Consider the following 26,166-nt stretch of genomic DNA (forward strand, 5'->3'; position numbering starts at 1 on the left):
TTTATCTTGTTGAAAATTGAGAACTTGAGATATTTCTAGATTATTTTATTTTTTTCCTAAATAAAAACTGTTGCCAAAGCTCTGCTGCTGACCTCCTCTGTGCCTGTCTGCTTTGACTACAGACATGTCACGTCCCAAGGGGGACAGCCTGAGGAGATGGTTGGTTGTGCATTTGGGGTTTTATGTGGCTGTTGCTGAGATGGCTTGACGTGCTTGCAGTTTCTAAATGACTGTGTAGGTTTCTTGGAGTGAAAAAGCATTTCAGTAAAGTCTACAGAAACCTAAACCAAACTTCACTTGAGAGAAAAGGCCACAAAATAATAACATGTCTTTGGGAAGTCTGAATTAGTGAAATATTCCAACTGTGCAAACATGTGAAAAGCATTTTGCTTTTAACAAACCTGGTACATTCTTGTAAAATGTGTGATGGGGTGCAGCCCCCAGAACAGTTAAATCTTAGGCTTGGTGTCAGCACACAGTTGGGGCCACGCTCTCAATTCCATGGTTTTACAACCACAGTTTCTCTTTCAGAGCATTTCGGCACTTCTTGAATCCTCACAAAGAGGAAATCACCAGTACCCAGCACACCTGGAAAAAGAAATGATTGTATTTTCTCCTTATGATATTTCACTTAAAACCACTTGAAATGTCTCAGTTGTTTGAGAAGTTTATTATTCGTACATTAAATACTCTGTTACCACCAGTATGTACAATCACCATGGTAACAAACTGCTCTTGATGGAAGCTGTAGCGATGCAAATATTGAATCTAGTGGTTTAGCTTAGAGACAGATACACATCTGCAAACTACTACTGCTGTCGTCTTTGCTTCTCGACCTGACTCTGGTTTCCCTCGTGACCGACTTTAAATGTCAACATAGCGAGTTCTGTGACTTCTGGCTTGGTGGCAGGCAGAGAGCAAGAGGTTCCCGATTATTTCTGCCTTGTTCGCGCCAGGTGAGCGGCTTGTATCGAGTCGGGTCGGAGGAGACCAGTGCAATCCTGTTGTGGGGACGTTTTTGCCTCTCCAGAGATCCCAGAGAAGCCCAGGCCCTTATGCTCCTGCATCATGGCTCTGCATGTTGTCTTCCTTGCTAGTCCTTTCTGGTGGAATGCCTTCCTTAGCCTGGGCAGTGATCTCCAGCTAGGATCCATTTAAGGAGTTTGCTAATTGGCAGTCGCTTATAATTACGGACTAATTGCACTTAAATTCTCTTGGATCCTAGCGTGTCTTTTTTTATTGAGATTCAAAGAAATGTGCTTGTGGAGGCAAAGCTGTCTTGCATTATAGTCATGCACAGGAACATCAGTTAAGCTGTATTGATCAAAACTTCATTCCGATGTGCTTTCATTGAGTCCAGCTCCTTTCTTTCATGTTTAAAAATCCTGTGTGCCAGCTTCTTCTCCCCTTAACTAATGCATCTCCCCACCTTTCTCGAGCAGCCCTTGTGTAGGTCACAGTTTTAAGTGGTTTCAAGCTGTTTCTGTCCAACGCGCTGCTCCTGGGACTGATCAGCACCAAAACTGTGTCATCTCGCAGGCAAAGCTCTGCTGCGATGCAAATCAGGAGGTGTCACCCTGGGCCCATACATGTTCTCATCCCGAATTGAGCTTGGCTAATGAAACCGGAGATAATGAAACGAGGGCCTGATGCTTGTACATGTTGTGTTCTTCCTTGTCTGTAAATGCAAATTAATTGCAGGGTAATCAGCACTGCAGAACTGGTGTTTGGCTACAGCGCTTGTTATCGGCTGTCAAAGTGGCACTGATTGTGTTCCCATCTCATCTGATTGTGAAGGAACTTTTGGTGCCACCGCTGCAATTAAATGTTGACCCATCCGGTGAAAGCTTGAGAATGCAGTTTTAAACAAGTTTATTCCAATCTATTTTCTCTACAGCAAAAAAGTACGTAACTGTGTGATGCCTCTTCTTCGAAACAAGTCGAAACTTTTCAAGGGAGCAGCGCAGAGTTGGGGAGCACAATGAATTCATTTGTTTTCTGAAGGAAAAGGGCAGTATTACCCAATCCTGTGTGGTATGACAACCTTGGTGTCTTTTTGTGGTGGTTTCCCTCACTTCTGATGAGGGAAGACCAGATTTGAAGCCTGGAGTCTAGGAAAAATGCTTAGTTTCTGATCGTTTCATAGCAGGCAATGCGTATGCAGAGTGACTTCTGGGGAAAGCTGGCTTTTCCTTCTACCTCTTCCTTCTTACTCGAGTTTCTTGGCACAAAGTTTAGTGGAGAGCAGCCAGACCTAAATCATCAGGAGCTCCAAAGAAAGCGAGCCAGACCAGAGGGCTTGCTGGAGCAGCAGTTCCTTCTCCCCAAAACCCCAATAACTCTCCTGAGGTGTCTTTTCAGTACACGTGGCTGCGTTTGGAAATTGCCTTTTGATGGGGTTTGTCTTGGGGAAATTTACCATCCTTGACGTGAAATTGTGAGGAGTGTGTGCAGAATAACTTAAGAATGCTCTTCCTTGTGTGATTTCTCATCTTGGTCATTTAAAATCTGATAGAGAAGTGGTAACGGTGTTGGTTTTTGGTTTTGTTTTTTTTTTTTTTAAAGCAAAGATGCATTTCTAACAAGAAAACGCTTGTGTGCAATAAAATAGAAACTCGTGACCAAGCACAGGTTGCTGTTCAGTTATTCATTTGCTACTCCCTTGCTTCCAGAGCATTTTCAGCTGTAATCATAACCAGCCATCATTTTAGGGCGAGTGAAACCACCTCTGTGTAATGCCGTCCCCAGTTCACTTATTGCAGCGGTAAGGAGGGCGGAGGGCTGGGAAAGCTGGTTGTCTTCAGAGCTTTCCGTGACTGCCCACGAGTGACTTGCTGTTCTCCTTCTTTACACTGTAGGATTTAAGTGAGTTTTGTGTCTTTCAAAGCTGTGGGATTCCTGGGCAAGCTCAGTTCAGACAAAGGAAGATTAAGGGTTGCCACAGGTATGTGAAGATAAAACTGCAGATTGCCCCAGTGGTGTCTTCCCTTCTTGAGGCTGGTGCAGACCGTGGAGCTGTGGATACCGACACCAGAAATTGTGCAGCACAACATCTTTGGCAATTAGCAAACCTATTTCTAGTGCTAAAAAAACCCTTTGCTTGATGCTGGAAACTCTGAGCGGTGCCCTGTGGCAACGTGAATAATTAGCTTGGGGGGAAAACAATGGATTTTAATAATGTGAATGGGTTTAGTCTGGAGTTCTCAAGAAGTTTGCTACAAACAGGGTGACTAAAAAGTGCTGCCTCTTGCTGCTCAAAGAAAACACGAGGGTTTTTTTTTCTTTATAATCTTTTTCACTTCTGATTAAGTGTCCTTTCTTCTGATGTGCTGCAGGGATAGAGAGGAGTGTGAGGAAAGTTAAATTTGAGTAAAGAGCAGGGACTTTAACTTGGGGAAAATAAGAATAAATATTCCCAGTGCTTAAAACATCAAAGTCCTGGTGCCAGCTGTGGTTTCACGTGTGCAACTGGCACCTCAGGTGATTTGTATCAGATAAAAGCAGGGAGTTTAGAGGTGGCAAGGCAGCCTGTGAAGGCTTGGAGGCAAGGAGGTGACCGAGCTGAACTTGCCCTTTTGCTGCCCACGCGTCAGTGTGACTGGTAATGCTGCTAAATCACAGGGCTCCTTACAGATAACTGCAGGTTGGGTAAATGTTTCTCAGAGTAGAAATCGTTCACCTTTGTAAAAAAAAAAAAACCAAAAAAAAAAACCAAACAAACCAAACATGAATAGCCATCAGTCCCAATATTAGAGGCTGTTTATGTTGCAAAATTCTGCTTGCAAGTACTTGAGGAGAATTCATCCCTCTGATGCCTCGAACAAGCAGAGTGGTGCTTTCTGTACCACGAGCAGCTGGAGTAGCCGTGCTGCCGTCGCATGGGTGATGTAGTGGCACTCGCTGACTGCGGAGCTCTTTGTGAAGGAAAAAAACCAGCTCTATTAATCCCATTTTTAAAATGGCCTTTGTCACAAAATATGACAAGTTGTTTTCTCAAAGATGGGTTCTCAGCTGCTTCGGTAGCAGAGCTGGATGATCTATTTTTAAATTATTTTTTTTTTTAATATACATAGGTGTGGTCTTATGATTTTTTCCCTCAAATTCAGAATGTCCTCTCTGGTGAGGTTCTTCACCTGGAGGGGTAGCTGTGGACTAAGTAAGAGAGGACATGGCAGACATCCTTAGAAGGCAGGGACTTGCTTTCTGGTAATGGCCATCGACCTATCTGCGACTTATATTGAGATGCACATGGATAAATAGACAACTTTTCTTTTTCCCTGGAGCATCCCAGCTTTCTGCTTTGCCTCTCTGGGGCAGGCTGCTCCCAGCCATTTGTGTCGCTAGGCTTGCAAAAAATATTTTCAGTGAAATAGTTTTATCTGGAAAACTGATTTGCCCAAGCTTATAGCTTATGTTAATTTTAAAGAAACTTAATGAAGGGATTTTTTTTTTCAGGCTCAATGTTTGCCAGGAAAAAGCCACTCAACTCTGCAAACAGACTAGCCATCTGTTGGCCGCGATGTTCATGTGGGATTTTGGGAGATCTGGGTGTGAAGTTAAATCCCAACAATTTTTTTTTTTTTTTATTACTGCAGGGGAGATCCAGCCCTACGGTGGTGGGTGGCCCCGCACAAGGATGAGGGAATGGGAACTCGACCCTGGAACAGGCAAATCCACAGTGGCCAGTCTATTTCTGACTGATGGTTGGGCAGTCTCTCTCTCTCCAGAACTGAAAGGTTTTGTGTGGTTTTTGTCCCAATGCAGAATGGGCAAAATGCTTTAAATCACTTCTCATTCTGACCAAAGAAACAATTTCCTACGAGCTCAACCCTGAACAATAGAGCCTTGATCTTGATAGGGGGCTGTGGATGTTACTGTAATGCTAATACGTGGCGCGGTTGGCCTTTGCGCTTCTGGCACATTTCAGGCACTATATAGGGAGTCTGTAATCAGCTGCAGAAAAATTCCCTTCTGTGTCTCTCCTAGCAACCTCTTCTGAACTGATATTTGAAAATAAGCTTACTTTCTATATCATGATCTAAATATTTTTGACACTTACTGTCATTAGAATTCTCTTAATAGTTTTGGGACTAAGGTAATTTATCTTCAGGTTCTCGAGACTCCCTTCTCAGTTCTGTGGTCTTAAAGTAAAGCTTTTGAACTTCTAATCTGTTAGAAACCTGACTTGTATCCAGATTTTGCTCTTTTCTCTTGACTGTTACACTGGCTATATTTGACACAAAGTCAAATTAGTATACTGAGATGATAAAGAGATAAAAGCAGCAAGGCCATAAGTCACCTAGACTAGTAGGAACAAGCTGAGAGTCTTGAAAGGGATTTGGTTGTATTTTTGTTAAACATTTTAGCGCATGTGATGTGTTCCAGGCTGGTTTTCTACCTCTCTAATCTTGACCCCGTGTACACACAGAGTAGCTGCATGTCCTGCTGTGGAAACAAGGCAGACTGTTCCTACCAGTATGAACCACTGGTGTGCCACTAAAATTGAGAACGTTAAATTCTTTACCAGTTACCTGCTCGTTTTATCTCTGAAAATCTGAATTAATGAAGAGTGCAGTGACGGAGTGTGAGCATAGAGGAATCCATCTGGACAGAGTAGACTAAAACAAGGTGAGAGGTTTGTTGGTCTTTCCCCTAAATGCTGGCTGTGTGTTTGAAGTCCTGAGCGCTTGCAGGAGTGCTTTCTGCACAGATTTACATCCGTAGCCAATAAAAGAAGTGGATGGGAATCCTGGATGCAAATATAGCTATCCTGGGAGAAATGCACAGGGGCTGGTGTGAACAGTCTGGTCACTTTAATTATGGAAATCTTGCTCCATATTCTTGATGTTCTTTTCCTGGGGCTTCCTGAAGCTGTACTTGGTTTGTTGAAGACCTGGAGCATTTCTCCTTCCTGGGAGCTACTTGGGCTTGCTGCAGGATCCGGCACCAGGCCCCGTCTAGCTCTGAGTGCAGGAGGGGGCGTTCGTTGTGCCCTAGGCACAACTGGGTTCCTTAAGTCCTGTGGGTCTCCAAACTCTTTTTTTGGATCTGAGATGGCTCATTAATTACTGGCTTGTTTGGAATGGGATTCATTTGGGATTTGGTTGTAAGACTTCTGCCTTATGGAAAAAATCTGTCTGAGCTGAGAAAATAGTTGGGTCAGAGCCTGTGTTCTTTACTCTGAGATATTTTGCCATGAGCTGTGGTGGAGTTTTTTCTGAGAACGTGGTCTGGACAGTCCTCTGAATATGTCAAGTCCCTTCTGCTGTTCCCCCGTGCTTTTCTCTTGTGCTGCTAGAGGGTTCCCTGGTACTGCGTTGTGGGATGGAGAAGCCTTGAGGTCTGCTTTGGGTTCCTGGTCTTCCTGCAGTCCCAGATATGTAATAAATATTTCCTTTTCCGAAGACTTCCTGGAGATGGAAAGAGCTCGTAGGGTGTAAATGTTATTCTTTCTGTAATTGCTCCGTGCACTTCTCCTGGTAATGCCCTCAATCATTTTGTTAGTGGGATTTTGACCTTTCGTATTCCTGGGCATCTCTACCTTTTGAGAAAATTTGCTGGAGAGGAGAAAGGGAAGGTGGTTCACTTACCCTTCACTAAGAATTGTCTTAGAAAGTGGGGGCTCGTATGGAATTCGCCTGGTGCCCAGGAAAGTGGGCTTCCCCGACTTCCTCAGTTCTACTAATATGTTTCCAGAGATTTCCCCCATGTTGATACAAGGGCTTTATTGCTGAAGTTGACTTTGGTTTCAGTCTGTCCTCAAACTCTTGTATCATGTTAATAAACAGTGTGATTATTCCCAAAGTTAGCATCTGCATCCCTTTCATGAACCTAACTCACTTGCTGGGATTTTTGTAGGAATTGTAGGTCCTTGCTACAACAGGGACAATAATCAAACACGGCACCGCATTGCTTACTAATAGTTTTTTGAACTTGGGAGCACCAGAGCTGAGTCTGAGTGCGGAAAGCTCTGCTTTAATTTATCGTCGATATTAACTTGCGGAGCCAAAGAGCATATAAGCTGCAGCTGCTCAGGAGCTTGCTCTGAAGATCAGGCTGGGAGAGCTGTTTTTTATTAAGTGGTACTTGATTTAGTCCTAAGTAAAACCATTTGTATTTAACCTGATCCGCGAAGCTGCTGTAAGTGTTAACATACTTCAGTATTAAACGTTTCACTCTTGGGCATCATCATGCACAGCAGGTTTGTGTAAGAGCCCGTTCCTGAACCTGGAATAGTTATCCATTAGGTGAGTGTGTACATTTTCAGATGAACTTAAGCTCAGTCAAGCCTGTATCTAAAACTTACTGTCATGGTACTGGGTGATGTGAAAAGATCTGGTGATGAGTGTCCCTTAACATCAGGTCTGAAGCAAGCTGCCGTACTTCAGCGCTAAGCTACTCTCTGCAAACCTGCAGGGATGTAGCTTCTCCCAGAGATGGCTTTTAGCAGAGAAATCACTGGTACTTGGGGCAGTTAGGCATCGATCTGCCCTTTGTGAGCTGCTCTTGGGTGACTGCCAGGTGTAGCAAGCTACTTGCTATTTAACTGTAGGGCAGAGCAGTATATGCTGAACCAAGAAAACTCCTGAGCCAAAACAAACCACTATAAACTCTTCTCCCTCCCCATGAGAATGAGAGGAAGAGGGTTATTGCATCCAAATTCCTTTGGAGCTGGCACTGTGGGAAAACTCTGTCCAATCTGGGAGTCATTGTACTCGAGGAACTGTAATAAATCCTGACGGACCCCGCAGATGGGACTTGGATCACCCGTGTACAAGTACACACGCAGGCTGCCACGACTGAATTGGCACTTCTGGATACAGGAGCCTCTTCAAGTAGTTTGTGATGCACCTTAACCAGACTTCATGCATCGTAATGGGAGATCAAGGGTAGGTCTGAGCTGAGAATTATTTGTTGCTAGTGGTAGGTCCCAGGCACTTCTGTTCCTGGTGGGTCAGGAATATTGAAGCGAGCGTGGATGTGTGTGACCAGGAGCGCTGTTTGCTCAGTGCCATGAAGGTATGAGGGGGGTCTGTGTAATTGCTGCAAAGTGGAGAGCTTCCCGGGCAAATGTTTTGCCTTGAAAGCAGAAAACCTTTTGCATCAGAGTGAAAAATCTTGGTTGTAAAAGGGAACCTGGCTTCACTTCCTCTTAGCCTGAGCATCTCTGCCAAGTTTGCTGCTGTGATGTTCAGGATCTTTTATTAGATATTCTGTGCTGTTGCCCCCTTCCCTCAAATGGGGGCAGCCTCTGTGGTGCAGAGCTGAAGCAATCTGAAGTTCAGGTGGGAATAAACCTTTAATTTTTCTCCTACTCTGTTTTTTTTCTGATGCTTCCCTTGTAATTCATATTAAGATTATTGATTAAAGGTAATTGCTGTAGGATATTATTCACAATCCATTAACCCTGATATATATCGGAATTCTCCCGCAAGCTTGGGTGCTGAGACATCACCATTAATTGTCGTAACTGAGCTTTACTTGAAATGAAGATTTCTTGCCTTTCCATTTGTATTCCCTTCTTCCCAAAGCACTGGCGCTTTGATTCTTTCCTTTAAATGTTGAGAAATACAGTTGTTCTTTTCGCACTGTAACAGTGCCTCATAATCTCGCCCTTCTGCCATCTCTCTGAAGACGCAGAGTTTTTTGGTCTTGCAAGTCAAATTAACATGAGATTGCCGTAATTTGCATCGTAGCTGTGGGAGGCCATCTGACAGCGCCGAAGGCAGCCAAGGAGAATTGAATTCATCAGCTCTCGCATTTGTCAGAGCAGGGACTGGGGAGAGTTCTGCTCCTCTAATCTGGGCAGGAGAGTAAACATTTAATGTGAGCAGTTGGCAAGGGTGACTTTCTGCTTTGTGGCTCATCTCCCGAGCGCTGGAAAGGAGAGAGATCTCCCAAGTCCTGGCCTCACCTCCAAGCCTTGCTCCTGGGGTTTGTGTCTGTGTGTGGTGAGGCTTTGGAGCTGTTGCTGTTTCTGGATTTTTAGCTCCCTTCCACAGCCCAAATACGTTTCCACATACGTTGCTGATAAGGACTTGGCGTTTTCTTAAAATCTGAGCTTACGCTGTGCAGGAGTAGATGGAAAACACTAAGCAGCTCTGAGCGGGAGGGAGGCATCGTCTCAAGATTGCTTAATGCAAGGGAGGGGATTCTTCAGTGTGTTAAATTGGCTTTTACAGACGTCATTGCGGTGGTGTGGTCACTTAGATGTGTCAAGATGCTTAAATTGCATGTTGTAGAATATTTTGAATATTTTAAATGATTTAGTTGGACAGGATTCTAGCAAGTTATCTCTATCTGAGTACATGGACTTTGTTTCATGGACTAAATGTTTTCCTTTACTTGATGTATCAGTATTGAGAGCAAGCACGAAGTCACAATCTTAGGAGGACTCAATGAATTTGTTGTGAAGTTTTATGGACCACAAGGAAGTAAGTATGTGACCCAGCCCTTCTATGAAAACAAACCAGTGGCTCGTGGTGGGGAACAGTGAGATGACACATTCTTCTGGAGTAGAAGAAAAGATGAGCAAATCTGAGTGGGGGTGGGAAATCAAAGGGTAGCAGCGTTTGAAGGCTGCTCTCTGAAGGGCGGGGAGAAACACAACTGTGAGCATTAACGCAGATGAGCCACCTCCCTTGGCGATGAGCAGAGCTGGAAATGGCCTTCGGACAGCTCAGCCTTCAGCTGTGACCTTCAGCACCACTCTTGTTGATCCATCATCATGAGTTTCCTTATTAAAAACTCTTAAGTTTCGCATCAGTCACCTGAATTTTTGCAGAATTTGTAATTAAGATGGCTTTCCTAGATCACAAGTCAGGTCTCCAACGTGCCTTAATTTAGTAACATCTCTAAAGGTAAGGAGATTATTATAAAGTCTCTGTTTTTAATGAGGCTTTTATGTCTTTGTGCCGGGATCTTCTACAGTATCAGTTAAAATCATGTATTTCTTGTCAGGCAGCACAGGAAAAAGGCTTTTACCGTAGGAGGTTTGATATGAAATCTTTACCCCCTGATGGAGCTAAGTGTTCTTCCAAAGATGTGTTTTGCTTAATGCTGTAGTTCTATTTATTCTCTCCTGAGTTATAAAGTGTCTAATACCTGCATTTTTTTTTTCATTGCAGCACCATATGAAGGTGGAGTATGGAAAGTTAGAGTCGACCTTCCTGATAAATACCCTTTCAAATCCCCGTCTATAGGTAACCAATAATCACTTTCAGTCAAAATCTTTTTGCTGTTTATGACAGAGAGATGTTATTGCTTGCAGCAGTGTTGCAGGTGAAATTGCACCAACCCTCAGTGCAATTGTAAGATCTTTACTTCAAGTCTGCAGAATGCTTTTACCATAGACTTCCAGATATCACGTGCTGAGCAGAGAGGAAGTTTGGTCTTTTGGCTGAAGGGCTAAGAGCTGGAAATGTGATTCAGTCACACGTTTGCGTGTTGATGAACTGAGTCTCTCTACCGTGTGCTTTTTTTTAAATAATCTATCCATTTGTGGGTAAGGTGCAGGATACCACAGTGAGTGCTGGAGCCTGTTTTAAAAAAATGACTCATGTAGTATGGAGAGCAAAGACCACAGTTTGTGGTCTTGGGGTGAACTAGCTTTTGGGACCTCTTGTCCAAAAGTGGATGGAAGTGAAGGCAGAAGCTGAAGCCTCTGTCCTCTTGGACTAGGTGATGCATATGTGGAAGAACTGAGAAGCAGAGGCCTACTGCAAGAAAAATTGCAGCTGGCTAGACTGGTCAGGCTTGTTTAACCTTCACGAGCAAATAAGAGGTTTGATAAGGCAATGGTCTTTAGACTGTATCCATCCTATCTTTGCCCTTGGGTAACGGTGATCTCAGATGTCTTCTGGTATCTAATCCGATCGCTTAAGCTATAAATAAAATAGCCAATATTGCTTGAAAAACTGGAGCAGATGCATAAAGTTCCAACATGTGTATTCTGGCTTATGAAATTAGTGCTGGTAACTCAGTGACATGGCACTTCTCCATCAGAAGGGCGTGCTTGTGGCTCAAACCACTGGAGGACTCTAAAGAATGGAGAAAACTGCCTGAGGAGAACTGATGTGGAAACTTGACTGTATGGGTTGGACAAGATGGGTCCCTTCCAATATCAACATCCTGATTTGGAGTTGATAAGTATTGGCTGCTTTCTTAAAATAGACTCTTAGGCTACGAGTGCCTTCTATTTAAGATCTTTTTCTTTCTGGTGTGAGACATAATGTGTCTAGTTCCAAATGGGAATTGTATCTTTTGGGAAAGAGCAACACTGTTTTTATGCCATTCTTTACCTTTCTTTTCTTTTTTTTTTTTTTTCCTGTTGAAACCTTAACCGAACCACAGAAATGTGCATGCAGCTGAGTAACAACACAGTATTGCTGCAGCTATGCGAGCCCTTTTCTCCTTCCTCTTGAGTCAGCTCTGAAACTTGCTATAAACCTCTTGGGTTAGAGACTGTTTACGAGTTTCACAGTATGTTTATTTGGTGCCAGTCATTTTTCCCTCCCCACTTCTCAAGTGCCACAAACCGATGCAGATCAGGGTACTGTCATGTTGGCAATCTTAAATGCAGGCTGGCTACAGACAACTCTCAGAAAGCATATAAAACCCAGTTTCCTTGTTGTAAATTGCTTTGGTGCTAGTCTACTCAAGATTATTTTTCTTTCCCCTGATGTTCTTTCTGGGTGTATCAGAAATCAAAGTTGCTGGCTTAAAGCAAAACCAAACTTTCTTTCCAGTAGCCTACGAAGCCAGTGCAGCTAAATGTTGGCCAGGCTCTTGTATAATCGTAGTCCTGTTGATTTAGGCTCCCGTTACTTGCATAGAAGGTGGTAGGTTTGACCTTTTGGTGGTTTGGTTTGGAGGCTGTTTAGTGCTGGTTGGGATAGGCAGGAGTGAAAGGCAGCCTGGGGTTAGAGTTGGCCCAGCTTTATTTTCAGAACTTCTGCAACAAGACCTTTCTCCTTGTGAACCTGGGGAGGGGAGTGGGTGGGTGGTTGTGGAGTGGATTGTTTTCTGCTCAAATTGCTTCGTCCTTTCTAATGTTCCTTTTCCTATCTTCCTTTTAGTACAGCATCCCTCAGCTTTCTTATCCCCGCTGTGTTGTGACTGTTTCATTCCAGACTCATCAGACCTTCTAGCATGCTTCCCTTGCCCTCCGAGTGGCTGAGTGTCTGAAAACCACCTTTTCTCTCACAGAGCTCCCCAAAAGGCTGCCTCTTGCTCTAGGGCCTGCGTTGCTGTCTGTTGAGTGAGAGCTGCTGGGAGCACAGGTTACCTCCCGGGCAAAGCAGTGTGCCGCTGAGGTTTCAGGTTGAATAAACAGTCCACGCTAGACAAGAGCTGGCTTAGCAAAGCAGGGCTCAGCTCTGCTGCAGGGAGGAAAGAGCTGGGGAGTAAAAGTGCCAAGGAGAGCACTAGGACCTGGGGAGGACTCCCAACCAGCTACAGGAAGAGGTTTGTTTTTCTTTGTCTGGTTCCCATTTCTGCTGCCCCAGCCCAGCTTATCTGGACAGCCAGGACTGAGTGACGTCTCAGCCCCTTCCTCCGGGCCAGCTCTCGGAGAACGACTCGGTGTGCGGTGCCTGATACCGCTGGTTTTGGCATTACGGAGAGCTCCAGAGCAAGCCTTCGTCCCAGCTGAACCGGGAGCATTCGCAAGCTTGTGAAAGAGATGAAATCCTGTTCTCTCCCAGGTCTGCCAGTTCCAATGAGCCTGGGTGTCCTAACCCAGCAGTTCTCGGCCAGCTTGAGCTCTGGGTAACGCAGGGGTAGGAATTAGCAGGGAAGAAATTTGCCATGGTAGTCTCTGATCTGTAAAGAGATGGAAGTGAAGGATTTCAGAGATGGTGGAGCCTGTAAACGGACAGAAGGTCATCTAGAGCACACATGTAGCTTGTTTGCAGCCCTTCTGTTCTCAGCACCGCATAGCTCCCACTGCGATGATGACATGCAGAGTTCAAATTGTCTGTGTAAGTCACTGGCTTGTACAAAGTATAGAATCCAGCAGTTTCTTTTCCTTTAATAAATTACACTTTTATGCTGAAGCTCAGAGCAAAACTGCTGTCCTTGCAGCTTTCCTTGTTCCTCTAGTACTGTAGGCTAAAATTTTCTTTCCATCACAGAAAATCTTAATACAGTCTTGAACATGGCATGGGCTTTTTTGCAGCAAATAACATGATGGCTTGAAGCATATCCACGCGTTCTAGAAAGCTGCTTCTGAAAAATGACTGCTAATAGTTGCTTTCTAATCTGTTCAAATTGCTTTTATCCCAGCATGGCTCTGAGTATAAGGTATATGAAAACTTGGTGTTCTCTTCTAAAATGTGACTGACAAACCTGAATAGAAAAGGTTTTTAAAGTAGGTTCCAGATTTGTCCTTTGCCTTAAACCCTAAATGAGTGGTGGTCCTCTTTACCTTTGAGGGTCTCGAGCAGAAGCCTTTCCTTAGTGTGGTGGCTCTTCACCTGCCAAATATTTACTCCCTTGTCGCCTCCACAGCTCCCTTCTCAAATACATGTGGCATTTATTTCCTGCCCTTCTCAGGTAGGTAATTATTGCTGTAGTCTATTAAATGATGCTGCCCCAGGGACAGTGTTCTCCTGACTATCATGGAATGGTTTGGGTTGGAAGGGATCTTAAAGCCCATCTAGTCCAACACCCCCGCCCCAAGCAGGGCCACCTTCCACCAGCCCAGGTTGCCCAAAGCCCCGTCCAACCTGGCCTTGAACCCTGCCAGGGAGGGGGCAGCCACAGCTTCTCTGGGCAGCCTGTGCCAGGGCCTCACCCCCCTCACAGGGAAAATTTCTGCCTCAGATCCCATCTAAATCTCTCCTCTGTCCATTTAACCCCATTCCCCCTTGTCCTATCCCTCCTCCTGATGATGAGTCCCTCCCCCCTTTCCGCAGCCCCTTTCAGCCCTGGGGGGCCGCTCTAAGGTCTCCCCGGAGCCTTCTCTTCTCCAGCTGAACCCCCTAACTCTCTCAGCCTGTCCTCACAGGGGGGGCCTCAGCCCCCCGAGCATCTCTGTGGCCTCCTCTGGCCCCGCTGGAGCAGGTCCGTGTCCTTCTGCTGTTGGTGCCCCAGAGCTGGACCCAGCCCTGCAGGGGGGTCTCCCAGAGCGGAGCAGAGGGGGAGAATCCCCCCCTCGCCCTGTGCCCACCCTGCTCTGGGTGCAGCCCAGCACACATTGGTGGCTCACAGGCAGTTTTCCACCCCCCAACCCCCCCAAGTCCTTCTCCTGGGGGCTGCTCTCCATCCCCTCCTCGCCCAGCCTGGGTTTGTGCTGGGGATTGCCCCGACCCCTGGGCAGGACCTTGCCCTTGGCCTTGTTGAACTCCCTGAGGCTTGCATGTCCCCCCTCTCCAGCCTGTCCAGGTCCCTCTGGATGGATCCTTCCCTCAGCGTGTCACCACAGCACACAGCTCGGTGCCATCGGGGAACTTGCTGAGGGTGCCTCGATCCCACTGTCCATGTCCCCAGCAAAGACGTTCAACAGCGCCGGTCCCAACCCCGACCCCTGAGGACACCACTCGTCACCGCTCTCCACTTGGACATGGAGCCGTTGACCACAGCTCTTGGAGTGTGACCATACAGCCAATCCCTTATCCCCCGAGTGCTCCATCCATCAAATCCATGTGTCTCCATTTTAGGATGTCATGCAGGACAGTGTCAGATGCTTTGCACAAGTCCAGGTAGATGACATCAGTTGCTTTTCCCTTATCCACCAGCACTGTAACCCTGTTGTAGAAGGCCACCAGATTTGTCAGGTGTGATTTGCCGTTCATGAAGCCACCGTGGCTGTCACCAGTTACCTCCTTGTCTTCCACATGCCCTAGCAGAGTTTCTGGGATGATCAGGATTACAACGCAGGTAATGCCTCTGCTTAAAGACCTAAACCACCCTGCGACCTGTGTGAAAAGACCAGTTCCTGGGAGAGCTTCCAGTGGTTCATCATGTCCTGCAGTACCTTTCTGGTATTTCTAGCACTGCCTGTTCCTTGCTTGGTCTTTGCTGTGTAATCCAACAGATCCCACGTTGGGGCAGGATGATTTTTCCTAACGAACTGTAGAATATACAGCAAAAAGGGAAATGCGTGTCCTAGAAGAACACAAATCTAAACGGAGCCAGATGTAGGGCTGTCATGTTGGCTCTGGGCTTGAGTGCTCCCATTGAGATCAACTAATTCCACCATGATCTCTTTAAGTATCCAAATCTTCAGCGTTGAAGCAAACTTCCTGAACTTGAGCAGTTTGTTAGAACAAAACCAACTCCTGAAAAATACCCAGTTGCTTTCTGGAGCTAGTGAATGCCACAGCTCTTAATCCTTTTGTCAATTAACGTGAATATATCCCTGCGTGCTTATGAGGACCCGAAGCACTCCCCTGCTAGATGTTTGGTTCCATTTCTGCTTTCCTCCTAGACAATATGTTTTGAGCTGTTTATGATTTCAGTAACCATGCTGGCACTGCTTCGCTACTTTTCCCTCCCCTCCGGGATTTAATATCTTCAGGGGAACTTTCTGCCTAGTCTGTTCCTGCTTTTTCAAAAGGGAGTTGTGAAGTACTTGAAGTACTGTTTTGAGCTCCCAAGTCACGAGAACACTTTGTGTAAATTTTGTATGTTTTTAATCAGGCCATACGCCTGCCAAGAACCAGAGATTAATGCTCTTTGATGCCATAAACATGGGAGGAAGCACAGAGTGTGAATGTCTTGCCCTGCTTAGATGATAGGAGTGGTAGAAACATGTGAAACTGGGAGCCTGAGCTCTTACCTGGAAGCACTGTGGCATTTATTTTATTGCTAAAATCTGCAGAAATATTAGGCTGGCACTGACTCACTCTGGTTTCTTAATAATCAAATGTCACGGCTGCAAAGTTTGCGTACAATATGCTCAGAGCCTCAATTTCTCAAATAACTTCTGTATATTTATACACAGTTCTCATTTTCTTTCCATCTCTAGCCTAGTTATCTGCAGATATCTTGCATTTGTATTTCACCTTTCTCCTAAGTGTTTTGCAAAACAAAATGCCGAGTCTGTACACAAAACATATGGAAGTGTACGTGTATACGTATGTGTATGTATATAATGAGATATTGTGGCAGCCAGAACAGGAATGGAGCAGTGTTTAGCTCCAGCCAGGATTTAACAGATCTCTCCTGGCCTGTACTTAATTTTTCTTTTTAACTGCAGCTGCTATTTTTACTTTCAGCTCCTCTCTGGATTGCCTTACATTTTGCTACTTAGAATTTCATGAGTCACTTATCGCCTGTGACCATTCTGAGCTTGCTCTTCCCTGCGTGTGTTGATCCTTATTCTGACCTATAAGCGATGTGAAAATGCTTGTTCTTTCAAACACGCTTAGCTTTGTCTAAGGGGAAAGACGAGACACCTAAAGGTAATTTGTATCCCTGTCTCCACGCCGGTCTGACGCACGACTGTGCACCCTCTGCAGGTTCCCTGCTACAGGCGGAGAATGGGAACAGACTGACAAAATGGGGTAGGTGTGTTTTCAGCTTGGCTTGGCACAGATTCACTGCCTTCTGTGCCAGTCTCTGAAGCCTGGGCATCAGGTGATGGTGCACCTAAGCAATGAGATGAACTGATATTGGGCAATTGCTTTGTGCTGGTTCTGTGTGTTTTCGCAGAGATTGCTGCTCTTAGCACTGGTCTGTAAGCTTGTGGATACTGCTTTTCCACATCCAAGGGCTGCTCAGTGATTCCCTCTGAGCAGGAGGTCCAGAGTTTATTGCTCTGCCCACGATTTTCCATCAGCTACAACCATATTTTTCTGTCCTGATCTTTCTCTTGTGAAACTGCCACAGAATTATTTATGGTATTGTTTTGAAAAGCTACTAGAATTTGAGTATGGTAATATAAACGTTCTTGACGTTACACAGCACCTCACGCCACCGCCGTGTGGTGAATGCCTCCACGGTGAGTGCAAGGTGTTATATTTGACTCTGTACTTAGTGCTCTGAATGGGCTCCTAACCTCCAAATTTCATTTAAAAAAAAAAAATCCTTGCCTTGGCCAGTAAGAGCTTATTGACCTGAGAGTGCTGGACAAGGTACACACCTCTGAGGTGGACAGATCCTGTACCCTTCAAAGGGGGAACAGACACGTGCTAAACCAGTTGTCCCAGTCATCCCAGTCTGCACAGGGGAATAGGTACTAAGCTGAGGACTCCGGCAGAGGTCTTGCTCTCGTGCCCTCTCCCCCATCTCCTACCATGGTTTCTCAACCTGTGGTGCGTGGCAGGCTCGTGATCAGTTACACAAGAAGGTAGTCCCTGAGATGAGTGCGGTATGTTTTAAAAAATAAATTTAAAAAAATGCATGTTCCCTTGCAGGCTTTTGGGTGTTTGGGGAGGGGGGTAAACATTAAGTTTAGACTAATCTTATCTGGCTGTTTGGCAACACTGCATGAGTACTTGGGAGATCTTTTTCCATTAGGTAGGTTGTCCAGTGGTTAAAAAAAGCAGAGGGAAAACACTGCTCTTGACCTCTCTGTGCTGTACTTAAGCTCTTCTGCAGGCTGATCTCTCTGCACGTAATTCTGCCCCAAGCCTTGGGTGGTCACCCAAGCCACGTTGATTTGGTGTGGTATCTAAAACTCCCCGCATCCTGCTTCAGAGAGATGGTTGCCACCTTCCCACCTCACTAGCCAGGCAGTCTGAACAGTCTTCTGGCTTGGCCTTAATCTCTTACGGAAAATAAAACTTGGAGGCTTGTCAGTCTTGAGAAGTCAGGAGTGGTCACATACACTCGTCCCGTCGGCTGTTTGTTCGGCACCACGGTGGGACACAGATACGCATCCACTGTCACAGTTGTTCAGGTGGAGAAGTGTCCGGCTGGCCTTATTTTATGAGCAAAGAGAGCCGACACGTGGGCAAGCAGCGGCGAGTTTGGGATGGGTAAGTGGATATAAACCAGCTCTGCTCTGGCACGTTTCCCAGAGCCGGTGGGAAGTCCTCCTGCGTTTATCACCAGTGTGGGTCAGCCATGCAGCTGACACCCACGGGGCCGGGGGGCTGGCCTGGGCTGTGTTTTCTGGCACGCTGCTTTTCCTTCTTCCGCAGGGCCGGCAGCGCTAGCATCGCTTTGAAGAGCTGTGCTGCAGGAAAAAAAAAACCCTCTTTTGGGGACCTGTCACCTAACCTACCAGCTAAGCTGGCTGTACTTTGAGCTCAGATAAGCAACAGGCCACCTTTCTGAAGTGCCGCTTGTTGGATTGCAGCCGGTTCCTGACTTAGAGGAGAAACACCAAGGAGTGCTGAAAGTGTTCTGCTGCTGCGGGGCAGCGTCATGCAGCTGGAGCTGTGGAAAGAGCGAGGAGACAATCTCCAGTCCAGGTTTCTAATCCTTCTTACCTCCAAGTTTTGAGTCCATTCTACCTGAATTGGTAAATGGGCAACCTGGGCTAGTGGAAGGTGTCCCTGCTCATGGCAGGGGAGTGGAACTAGATGATCTTTAAGGTCACTTCCAACCCAAACTATTCTTACAGGAGCTGTACCAAGGCAGCTTGGTACAGCTAAGTACCTAAGCTCTTCCTAAATCACAGCCCAGCCCTGCTGGCATAGTAATAGGGGAACAATCCATGCGGAACAACCTCTTGCAGGAGCTTCCTGCCTCGTGGCTCCCCAAGTCAAGGGAGTCCTCGACATTCCCCAAGTTATCCAGGTATTTGTGCTCTGCCTCTTGGAGGAGAACTTACTGGCAGAGCAGCTCACAACAGCACATTGGTTCTGGCAGTGCTTTCTGGGCATTTCTCGGGAGCTTTACTCTGGAGTTGTTCAAGAGAGGCGTTGACATCAACATAAGTCTGAAATTCCTGTTTCTCCGCGGTGGTTTTGCTTGCCTGGAGAGCGTGTTCAGCTCTCGCCCAGCCTCAGGGCCTGATTCTCAGTCACCACTTTGACCCAACTGCCAGCCACTGCCCTGGATGTTCAGACCCATCCACGGATGGTGCCCGAGCACGGTGAGAGAACTTTGTTTCGTTACTGGCCTGTGTCCAGCTGCTGGAGCTTTATGAATGTTTCTGTGTTTGCAGCACCAAGGAAGATTGACAGCCTTTCTGTTAGCTGATTTTTAATTTAAAAATGCGCTTCTCTTCAAAGATTTTTGTCAACCCAAGGAGTGATTACTCCAGGGCTCTTGCTGAAATACCAGCATTTTTGAAGGTCAGCATCTGCATATTGGTCTCAGCATCTTCAGTATCAGAACAGATGTGTCCCTTTTCTTTTTTTTTTTTTTTTTTTTTTTTTTTTTTTTTGGTTGTCACCTAAAGGCTTTTTGTCCTTACAGATTTTACGCAGTTCTGCTTTACCTTCAAGGCAATCCTGGACCTCCGTGTGTCTGTATGGAAAGGGTGGACTGCAACCACTCTGCTCCTCACATTCCTCCTAAGCGTTGGCTTTTCCAGGGTTCAGTGTGAATATTATTTTAAAATGTTAAATTAAGTGTTTACAGCCAGTCCAGCACCCAGATTCGTGACTGCTCAGGCTTTGACCTCAGATTCATGCTCTGGGCCACAGTGAGAACACAAAATGAAGAGCCTGTTCCTTGATACAGCTCATGGAGTGCTCACCTGGAGTTCTGCACAGTGTATTTATCAGGGTGTGTTCCGTTTAAGACTATGACAATAAATCTGCCCCAGTGTTTATGCTGGCTTGGGAAGTTTTTTTACTTCTGGCCTCCTCTTTAAGTTGGAATTTCATTTTTACATGGATGTTGATGCTTGCTTTGTCTTTCCTATTTGTAAAAATAAATACGGAGCAATGTTAGTGCTTTATCACTGCGGGAGACTTTACATTTCACATAAAGGAGGAGATAATAGTTTGAGCTTATTTCTGGGTCAGGAAAAGGAAAGATAGATACAGAGCTGCTTTTGGCCTGGGCAGTTTTGTGTCTAGAAGAATGAGACCGGGGGGGACCTTGAAGAGTTGCAAGAAGATGTGGCAACAACCTAGGAAACGAGGAGTGCAGGGAGAGGATGCTTGTGTCCTTTCTTGAAGAACAACTGTTTTATGTGCAAAAGCTTGAGATCAAGGACGATGTGAAAGAAGGGATTGTTCCTTGCCTGCGTGAATGCAAAGATGACAGAGAAGAATTACAAATCTGTAGCACAGGAGCTGCTTGAGCAGACAACTTAATCTCATCTCCTCGGATATCGAATGCAGCTTAAATGCTGAAGCGTGTGAATGAAGAGTTGACCAAAACCTTACGGGTGGGTTTGCAGGCAGCTGTGGTAGAAGGTGCTAGGAAATAGGTGAGATGATCAGAAAAACAAAACGAGAGGATGAGGCGTGGGGATGCCTGTATCTGGCTGTGTTAAAGAGAGCCGGTCTGTGTCCCAGATACCAGAACAAAGAGTGTTTAATTCAGCAGGTGACTGTCCTGTTCTTGTGGTGTCTTCCCCCTCCTGTCTTCTGTTTTATCAGAAACTTAATTTCCCCCCTCTGAGAGAGAGACAAGATTTAGAATCAGGATGGGTGCTGGCTGCAGCTCTCCAGTGCCGGCATAATGGATCCGTGACCTGATTTAAACCTGTGAGAGCTGCCATAATGTAAATATTTGATGGAACTACAGCTTCCCTTTTCAAGTCTGCTTCAGTTTTTCAAGCTAAATCATGGCAAGGTATTCCTGAAAGACACTTGTTAGCGTGGAGTTGTTTATGCAGTTCTTGGTGGTTCTTTTAGAGATTTTTTTTTTTTTTTCTGGCTTCGGGCATCATTTCAGCCTTGCGTTGTATTTATGCAAAATCCGAGCAGTACAAGTAAACATGAGATTATATTTGTGTCATAATACATGGAAAGAAAGGGAGTTAAATCCATATGTCAGCTCTTACCCCAGATGGGAACCATGCTGTCATTCAAATCACGATCACTCCTTGTTTGGGCAGAGATGGTGCATCAGCCTGGAGTGGCTGGGTGAAGGTGGTGAAGGTAGGGAGTTTGCTGAATGGTAAATAGCGACATGGTTCGACACTTTTTGGGCTGCTCTGGAGAGAAACTTGTGTGTTTTGAGTCCTGGAATGGATTGAGTCAATACGCCAGGCCTACATTTCTCACCCGTTTTTATAAACACAGACCTTTGTCAGAAGAAATAGTTGCTGTTAGCATAATTCTGCTTAGTGCAGAAAGGCACGATTCCCACATGGGCAGTGTTTGTAGGGCTCTCCAGGCTGTGGGATGGCAGTACGACAGAGGAAAGAAGGTTTTATTTTAAGTTCTGAAAAAAATCAACATTAAGATGTGGAAACAGCTTAACCCGGTACAGAAACAAGGGTTGCAGCAGCCCTTCTGGGCAGAGCCCAAATGATTCAGCCAAACCAGCAGAAGCATGTAGGAATACTCAATCCATTTAGCAGTGAAATTATTTGCAAACCCAGTTTTGTATCCCTGTGTCTGTTCTGTGCTGGGGATGTGTCCCGTACCCAGGTATTTAGGAAGAATTTAGAAGCTGGATTCTTCATCCACTCACAGCCATTGTATGAAACACTTAACTTTGCTCTTGGGGTGGGTGTGCTTTGCTTCAGCACAGGCCGTGGTGCCAAGTACGGGGTGTTATAATTCCTTTAATACCTTTGTCTTAGGAACTCTCTTTGTGGGAGAAGAGGGGAATGTTTTTGAGGTGCCATCTGTCTTGAACTCAAGGTTAAAGTAGGCATCTGGAAAACGCAGCTTATCTCAGTCTGCTGCTATCACATGCAGTCTTTAAAGTGCGAGGCATCTTCTGCTTGTCATGTCTAAGTCTTGAAGCCACAGGAGGGGTTTTTTTTAACAATTTAATTTGCAAGTTAGAACAAAGAAAGCAAGCAGCATCAAATCTAGAAGTCTGAACTGTGGACAAAGCCCCGATGAGCTCTCTCATTCTAGACCTTGCGTCTGAGCTGTTTTATTTTCTAGGAGACCAGTGGTACCAGCTGATGAATTAATTGCTGTATTGATGCACAACTTGAAGCATTAGCTCTCTGCACCAGTCTCTGCCCCTGAATGGCTCACTAATGTAGAATAATGTTGCACCTTCAAGTTCATAGAAAAATCTTTGTTGGGAGATATTTAAAAAGTAAATCTTAAAGCGAATGTTGAGCTTAAGTTTTGCGTGCGTTCAAAAGATCCTTGCAGGTTTTCAAAACGTTTCATCAGATGTGGGTTTTCGGTTGTGGTGATGGGCAGTTCTGTTCAAGATAATACCGAACCACAAAGCCTTTGCGGTACGGTTGCGCTGTAGGCGGAGGGGTTTGCTGAATTTCGAGGGAATGGGCAAGGACCCTGGAGCCAGAATGTTGCCTGCGTGTTTTAAAGGTTACATAGCTATATATAGCTAAGGCGGGGTTTTCTTTGAAACTAGTCAGATCAGTCCTTGTTCAGTAAATTCCAGACTTCTATTGTAAAAAAAAAAATAAAAAAAAAATCTGCTGTTTTCTGCTATTTACCAGTGTGTCTCTTTGCAGGATTCATGAATAAAATTTTCCATCCCAACATTGACGAAGCGTAAGTAAATCCATAGTGTGTGTTTTTTCTAAGGAGTTTGTCTAATTGTAACGGTTTTGGCTTCACAGTTATATGCTGATGAGTTGAACAATGCTTTCATCAGTCTAAGAGTCCGGAGTGGGGGATTTGATGGAAGTAAATGTTGTTGCAAGTTAACTTTCAGGAGTGGGTCAGGCTGTGGGCAAGACTGGAGACCTGCATGCTGCAGGCGCTCTAGATGTGGTCTTTGCATTGCGACACAGAGAATTCGAGGTTACCAGTCCCCCTCCTCATTGGCATTGTGCTGGCTTTCTAGAAAGAAGGAACAGCGTCACCTAAGCCATAGCTCCCTCTTTAGCTGAAGTTCACATCTATACTAAAATTCTTCAAGACATGAGATGTTTTGCCAGGTTTTCTTTCAGTTATGGTTTGTTAAGGGGAGCCACCTATGCTGCAGTCTCTCCATATGGACCACAAATTCATTAAAGGCCCCAATTTACTTTCTTTTGTGCCGAGTATGAAGATTCACATAGTTAAAGGCTGCCCCTCTATTAACAACAAGATGGGAGTAAATCAGAGCTTATCTGAAACAGTGGGGCAGAGGCAGGGCAGGGGAAGGCGGGGGTAGGTTATACTAAATCCCCAGAGTATTTTTTGAGTGTGACTGTGTTTAATTCCACCCTTTCCATATGTTTCAGGTCAGGAACTGTATGTCTAGATGTAATCAATCAAACTTGGACAGCTCTCTACGGTGAGTTTGGTATTTCCCTGAAAGTCGATCCCGTGAACACCCGTATTTGGTGTGTTAACATAACACAGCTCGCGGGAGACAGATGATCTCAGGCCAACTTTTGGGTTGAGTGTTCTGTTTTGTTTTGTTAACTGGAGTTTTAGACTCCTCACTGAGCCGACATCACGTGAAAAACGAGATTTTCATGTGAAAACACTTTCATAACCTGTTTTTATGCCAGAGAGGTGAAAATACTCCATAAACCCCACAAAGGATCACCCAATCCATTTCTTGGCATTGTCTGACAACGGCACAACAGCACCCTGCCATGATTCAGCATTGAAAGAGAGAGGAGGGACTGTATCTACACCAAAACCTACTTCCAGCTACCCCATCCACGTTTGTACATGCGTTTGAGTTGGTATTCTTTGTCCGTGAGGTTGTGATCCCACTTCTACAGAAGATGGCACCAGAAACCATTCCTGTTTGTCATGGCAGCGTCGTTTCACTGCAGGCTAGGAGGTGGTATTGCATCTGTTGGCTGCACTCCTTGCTGTAGAATGTTTTGGGTTTCCCATTAGGTGGTTTCAGGCTGTAATTCTCATTTTTAGACACACACAAAAAAATCAGCTCGTAGCTGAAAACCCATTAAAATAGCATTTAGGGAAAGCTGAAATTGTTAAAAGGGATACAGCTGAGTATCTAGTCGAGGTTGGCTGCATTTTAAAAACGTGACCTTCTTCAGATGTTCCAATTATGCTTTGTGGAAGAGTATTCAGGGGAACGTGCACATCAAATCCTTCACGTTCCTCCATGAAAAACTGATTTTTTTTTTTACCTATAAGTTGAAGCTCGGAAGCAGTTGCTAGAGAGACAAGCTACTTCACATTCCTCACAAGCACAATTTGTAAGGAAATACCAGACTTGGTGAATCCTGGGTGGGAAATTGCTATAGCAACTTGTTGAACTTTACTCCTCATCAGAATGCCTGAAGTCCTCGTGTAGTAGATGCACAGCATACACTTCACATGGCTTTGTTGTGAGAGATCAGCTTAGCCGTGACCCGGGTGGTGGTGCTGATGGAGGAAGAGGATGCTCTTGTGTCCTCCGAGGATCCGATGTGAGATGGAGGAATTTAAACCAACCCAAGCCCTCTGCTGGGCATGAACCTGCATGGTTCAGTCAGCAACAAAATCCAGCTCAGTGCAGCGTGTGCTGCTCTTCCACAGCCTTAAAGGCCACCTGCAGATCATGGGGGTGTCTGGACAAAAGAAAATCACTCCGGTGTAACTGTGGTGCTGGTTTGTGCTCTGGCAGTCAGGGCTTGGCTTTGGACGCCACGCGTGGCCGGCCTCCCTGTTCTGCAGCACGCGGTGCGGTTTCTGCACTACTGCCAGACAATTTCATAGGAAGGCTTTCCGTGAGAGGTTTCCTAATAAGTGCTGCTGTATTTTTGTCGTTGTTGTTGTTCGTAAAGTTAGAAAAACCAGCTTGGTATTTACTATGCCTGTGATGTATCAATATCAGCGAGCTTGTTAGAATCTTCCGCGTTGTTCCGTGCGATAGCAGCGATAGGTGTCCGGCAACCTGAAGGGATCGGGTGTGTGTTCTGTACAGAGCACCTTCCACAGTAACCAGGGAAACTTGGCATTAAGAAGTGCATCTCCTGACAGTCATCTTATTGCAGATTTCCCTTCCCTTGCTGCAGGGTGCCTTGAAGCTGCAGGGAGGATGCTGGGGTGACTGCCCTCGCTCTGCTCCTTCACTCACGAGTCATCAAACACTATTCCAGGGCTTTGCCTCCTTGTGTGAAATAAGGAGGTGGCCCATTTCAGAACATGAAATGAAAAGGGGGAAATAACATTGCCCGGTGCCTCTCGGCCCAACTGTGTTGTTTGGAGTGTCACTCCTTTAAACCAGAGCACTCCTGCACTGCCAGAGGAAATGGGTCAGATAATTCACGGACCAGCTAAGGTGGAAAGGACCCAGAATAGCTACCAAGAAATTCATGAGGACCTCGTGGTTAAATTCCCTCTCCTTCTCTAATGAAGTATCAACTCCCCAGCACTATGGTTAGGCTTCCTGCATGTGTTCAACTAGTTCCTGCTAAGGCAATGCCACTTTTGGGGATTTGAAAGAAGGGGAAATTACTGAGGTCTCTTAAAAAAGAAAAATCCTTGCAGTGTGTCCTGTGAGCCATGGTGGCCTCCCAGGGCTCTCCTTGCTCAGCCTACATGAGTTTAGCTGTCTAATGGCCACAAAGAAATACTTGATCTAAGCCTGCTCTGTGGAGAGACTTGACCCAGCTTCTTGCTGACAGTGTCTGAACCCAGTCCCTAAGAGGGTTAATTAGTTTACCAAGCCGCTACCATGGCAGAAAGTATTCTTATAGAGCATTCTCACTGGGTTTTGTGATCCCTTTTTGGATTAAGATCCTTCTTGCAGTTGCTGTTGTGCTTCATCCTAGAAGCAGGTGGTGCTCAGTGTGGCAGCCCTGGCAAACTTGGTCAAGGTACCACGTGTGCTCTGAAGTGCTTCATCAGTGTCCTCAGGCAATATTTGAAGGGGCAGCTGCTTCTATATAGCAGAAAGAGATTTCAGGGTAAAAAACCCACCTAATTTCTTAGTGCTGTCCCTGTATAGCAGAGACCAGCTGATTGTTATCCATAGCAATCAGTGCCAGTTAGTTTTTGCAGTTTGGGTGATGCAGCTGTAATGAACCCTGTGCTCCTGAGTTGCTCTCTTGAACTGTCAATGTTAGGTTAAGGGTGGGACTAGATGATTCTGTGGTTCTGGTTAGGAAGGATTTCTGTGCAGAAGGGGCTGTTGGGCGTTGGAATGGGCTGCCCAGGGCAGGGGGGAGTCCCCGGGATCCCTGGAGGGGTTGAAGAGTCGGGCTGAGCCAGCGCTGAGGGATCTGGGAGAGTTGGGAACGGTCAGGGTGAGGGTCAT

The 26,166-nt window shown here is 45.6% G+C and overlaps 1 protein-coding gene across 1 annotated transcript in view; it reads left to right on the forward strand.

Annotated features, from left to right (window-relative positions):
- The first annotated feature begins 7,875 nt into the window (after positions 1 to 7,875).
- Positions 7,876 to 26,166, forward strand: part of UBE2H (ubiquitin conjugating enzyme E2 H) — a 30,540-nt gene continuing 12,249 nt past the window's right edge. The window contains exons 1-5 of the mRNA XM_026868033.1: positions 7,876 to 7,889; positions 9,358 to 9,434; positions 10,128 to 10,202; positions 22,466 to 22,505; positions 23,183 to 23,235. Of these exons, the coding sequence (XP_026723834.1) occupies positions 7,876 to 7,889; positions 9,358 to 9,434; positions 10,128 to 10,202; positions 22,466 to 22,505; positions 23,183 to 23,235 (259 nt within the window). The remainder of the gene's footprint in view (positions 7,890 to 9,357; positions 9,435 to 10,127; positions 10,203 to 22,465; positions 22,506 to 23,182; positions 23,236 to 26,166) is intronic.

Source organism: Athene cunicularia, assembly GCF_003259725.1.
Source record: "Athene cunicularia isolate RWA chromosome 1 unlocalized genomic scaffold, athCun1 chr1_part2, whole genome shotgun sequence".
In the NCBI taxonomy this organism is placed as follows: Eukaryota; Metazoa; Chordata; class Aves; order Strigiformes; family Strigidae; genus Athene; species Athene cunicularia.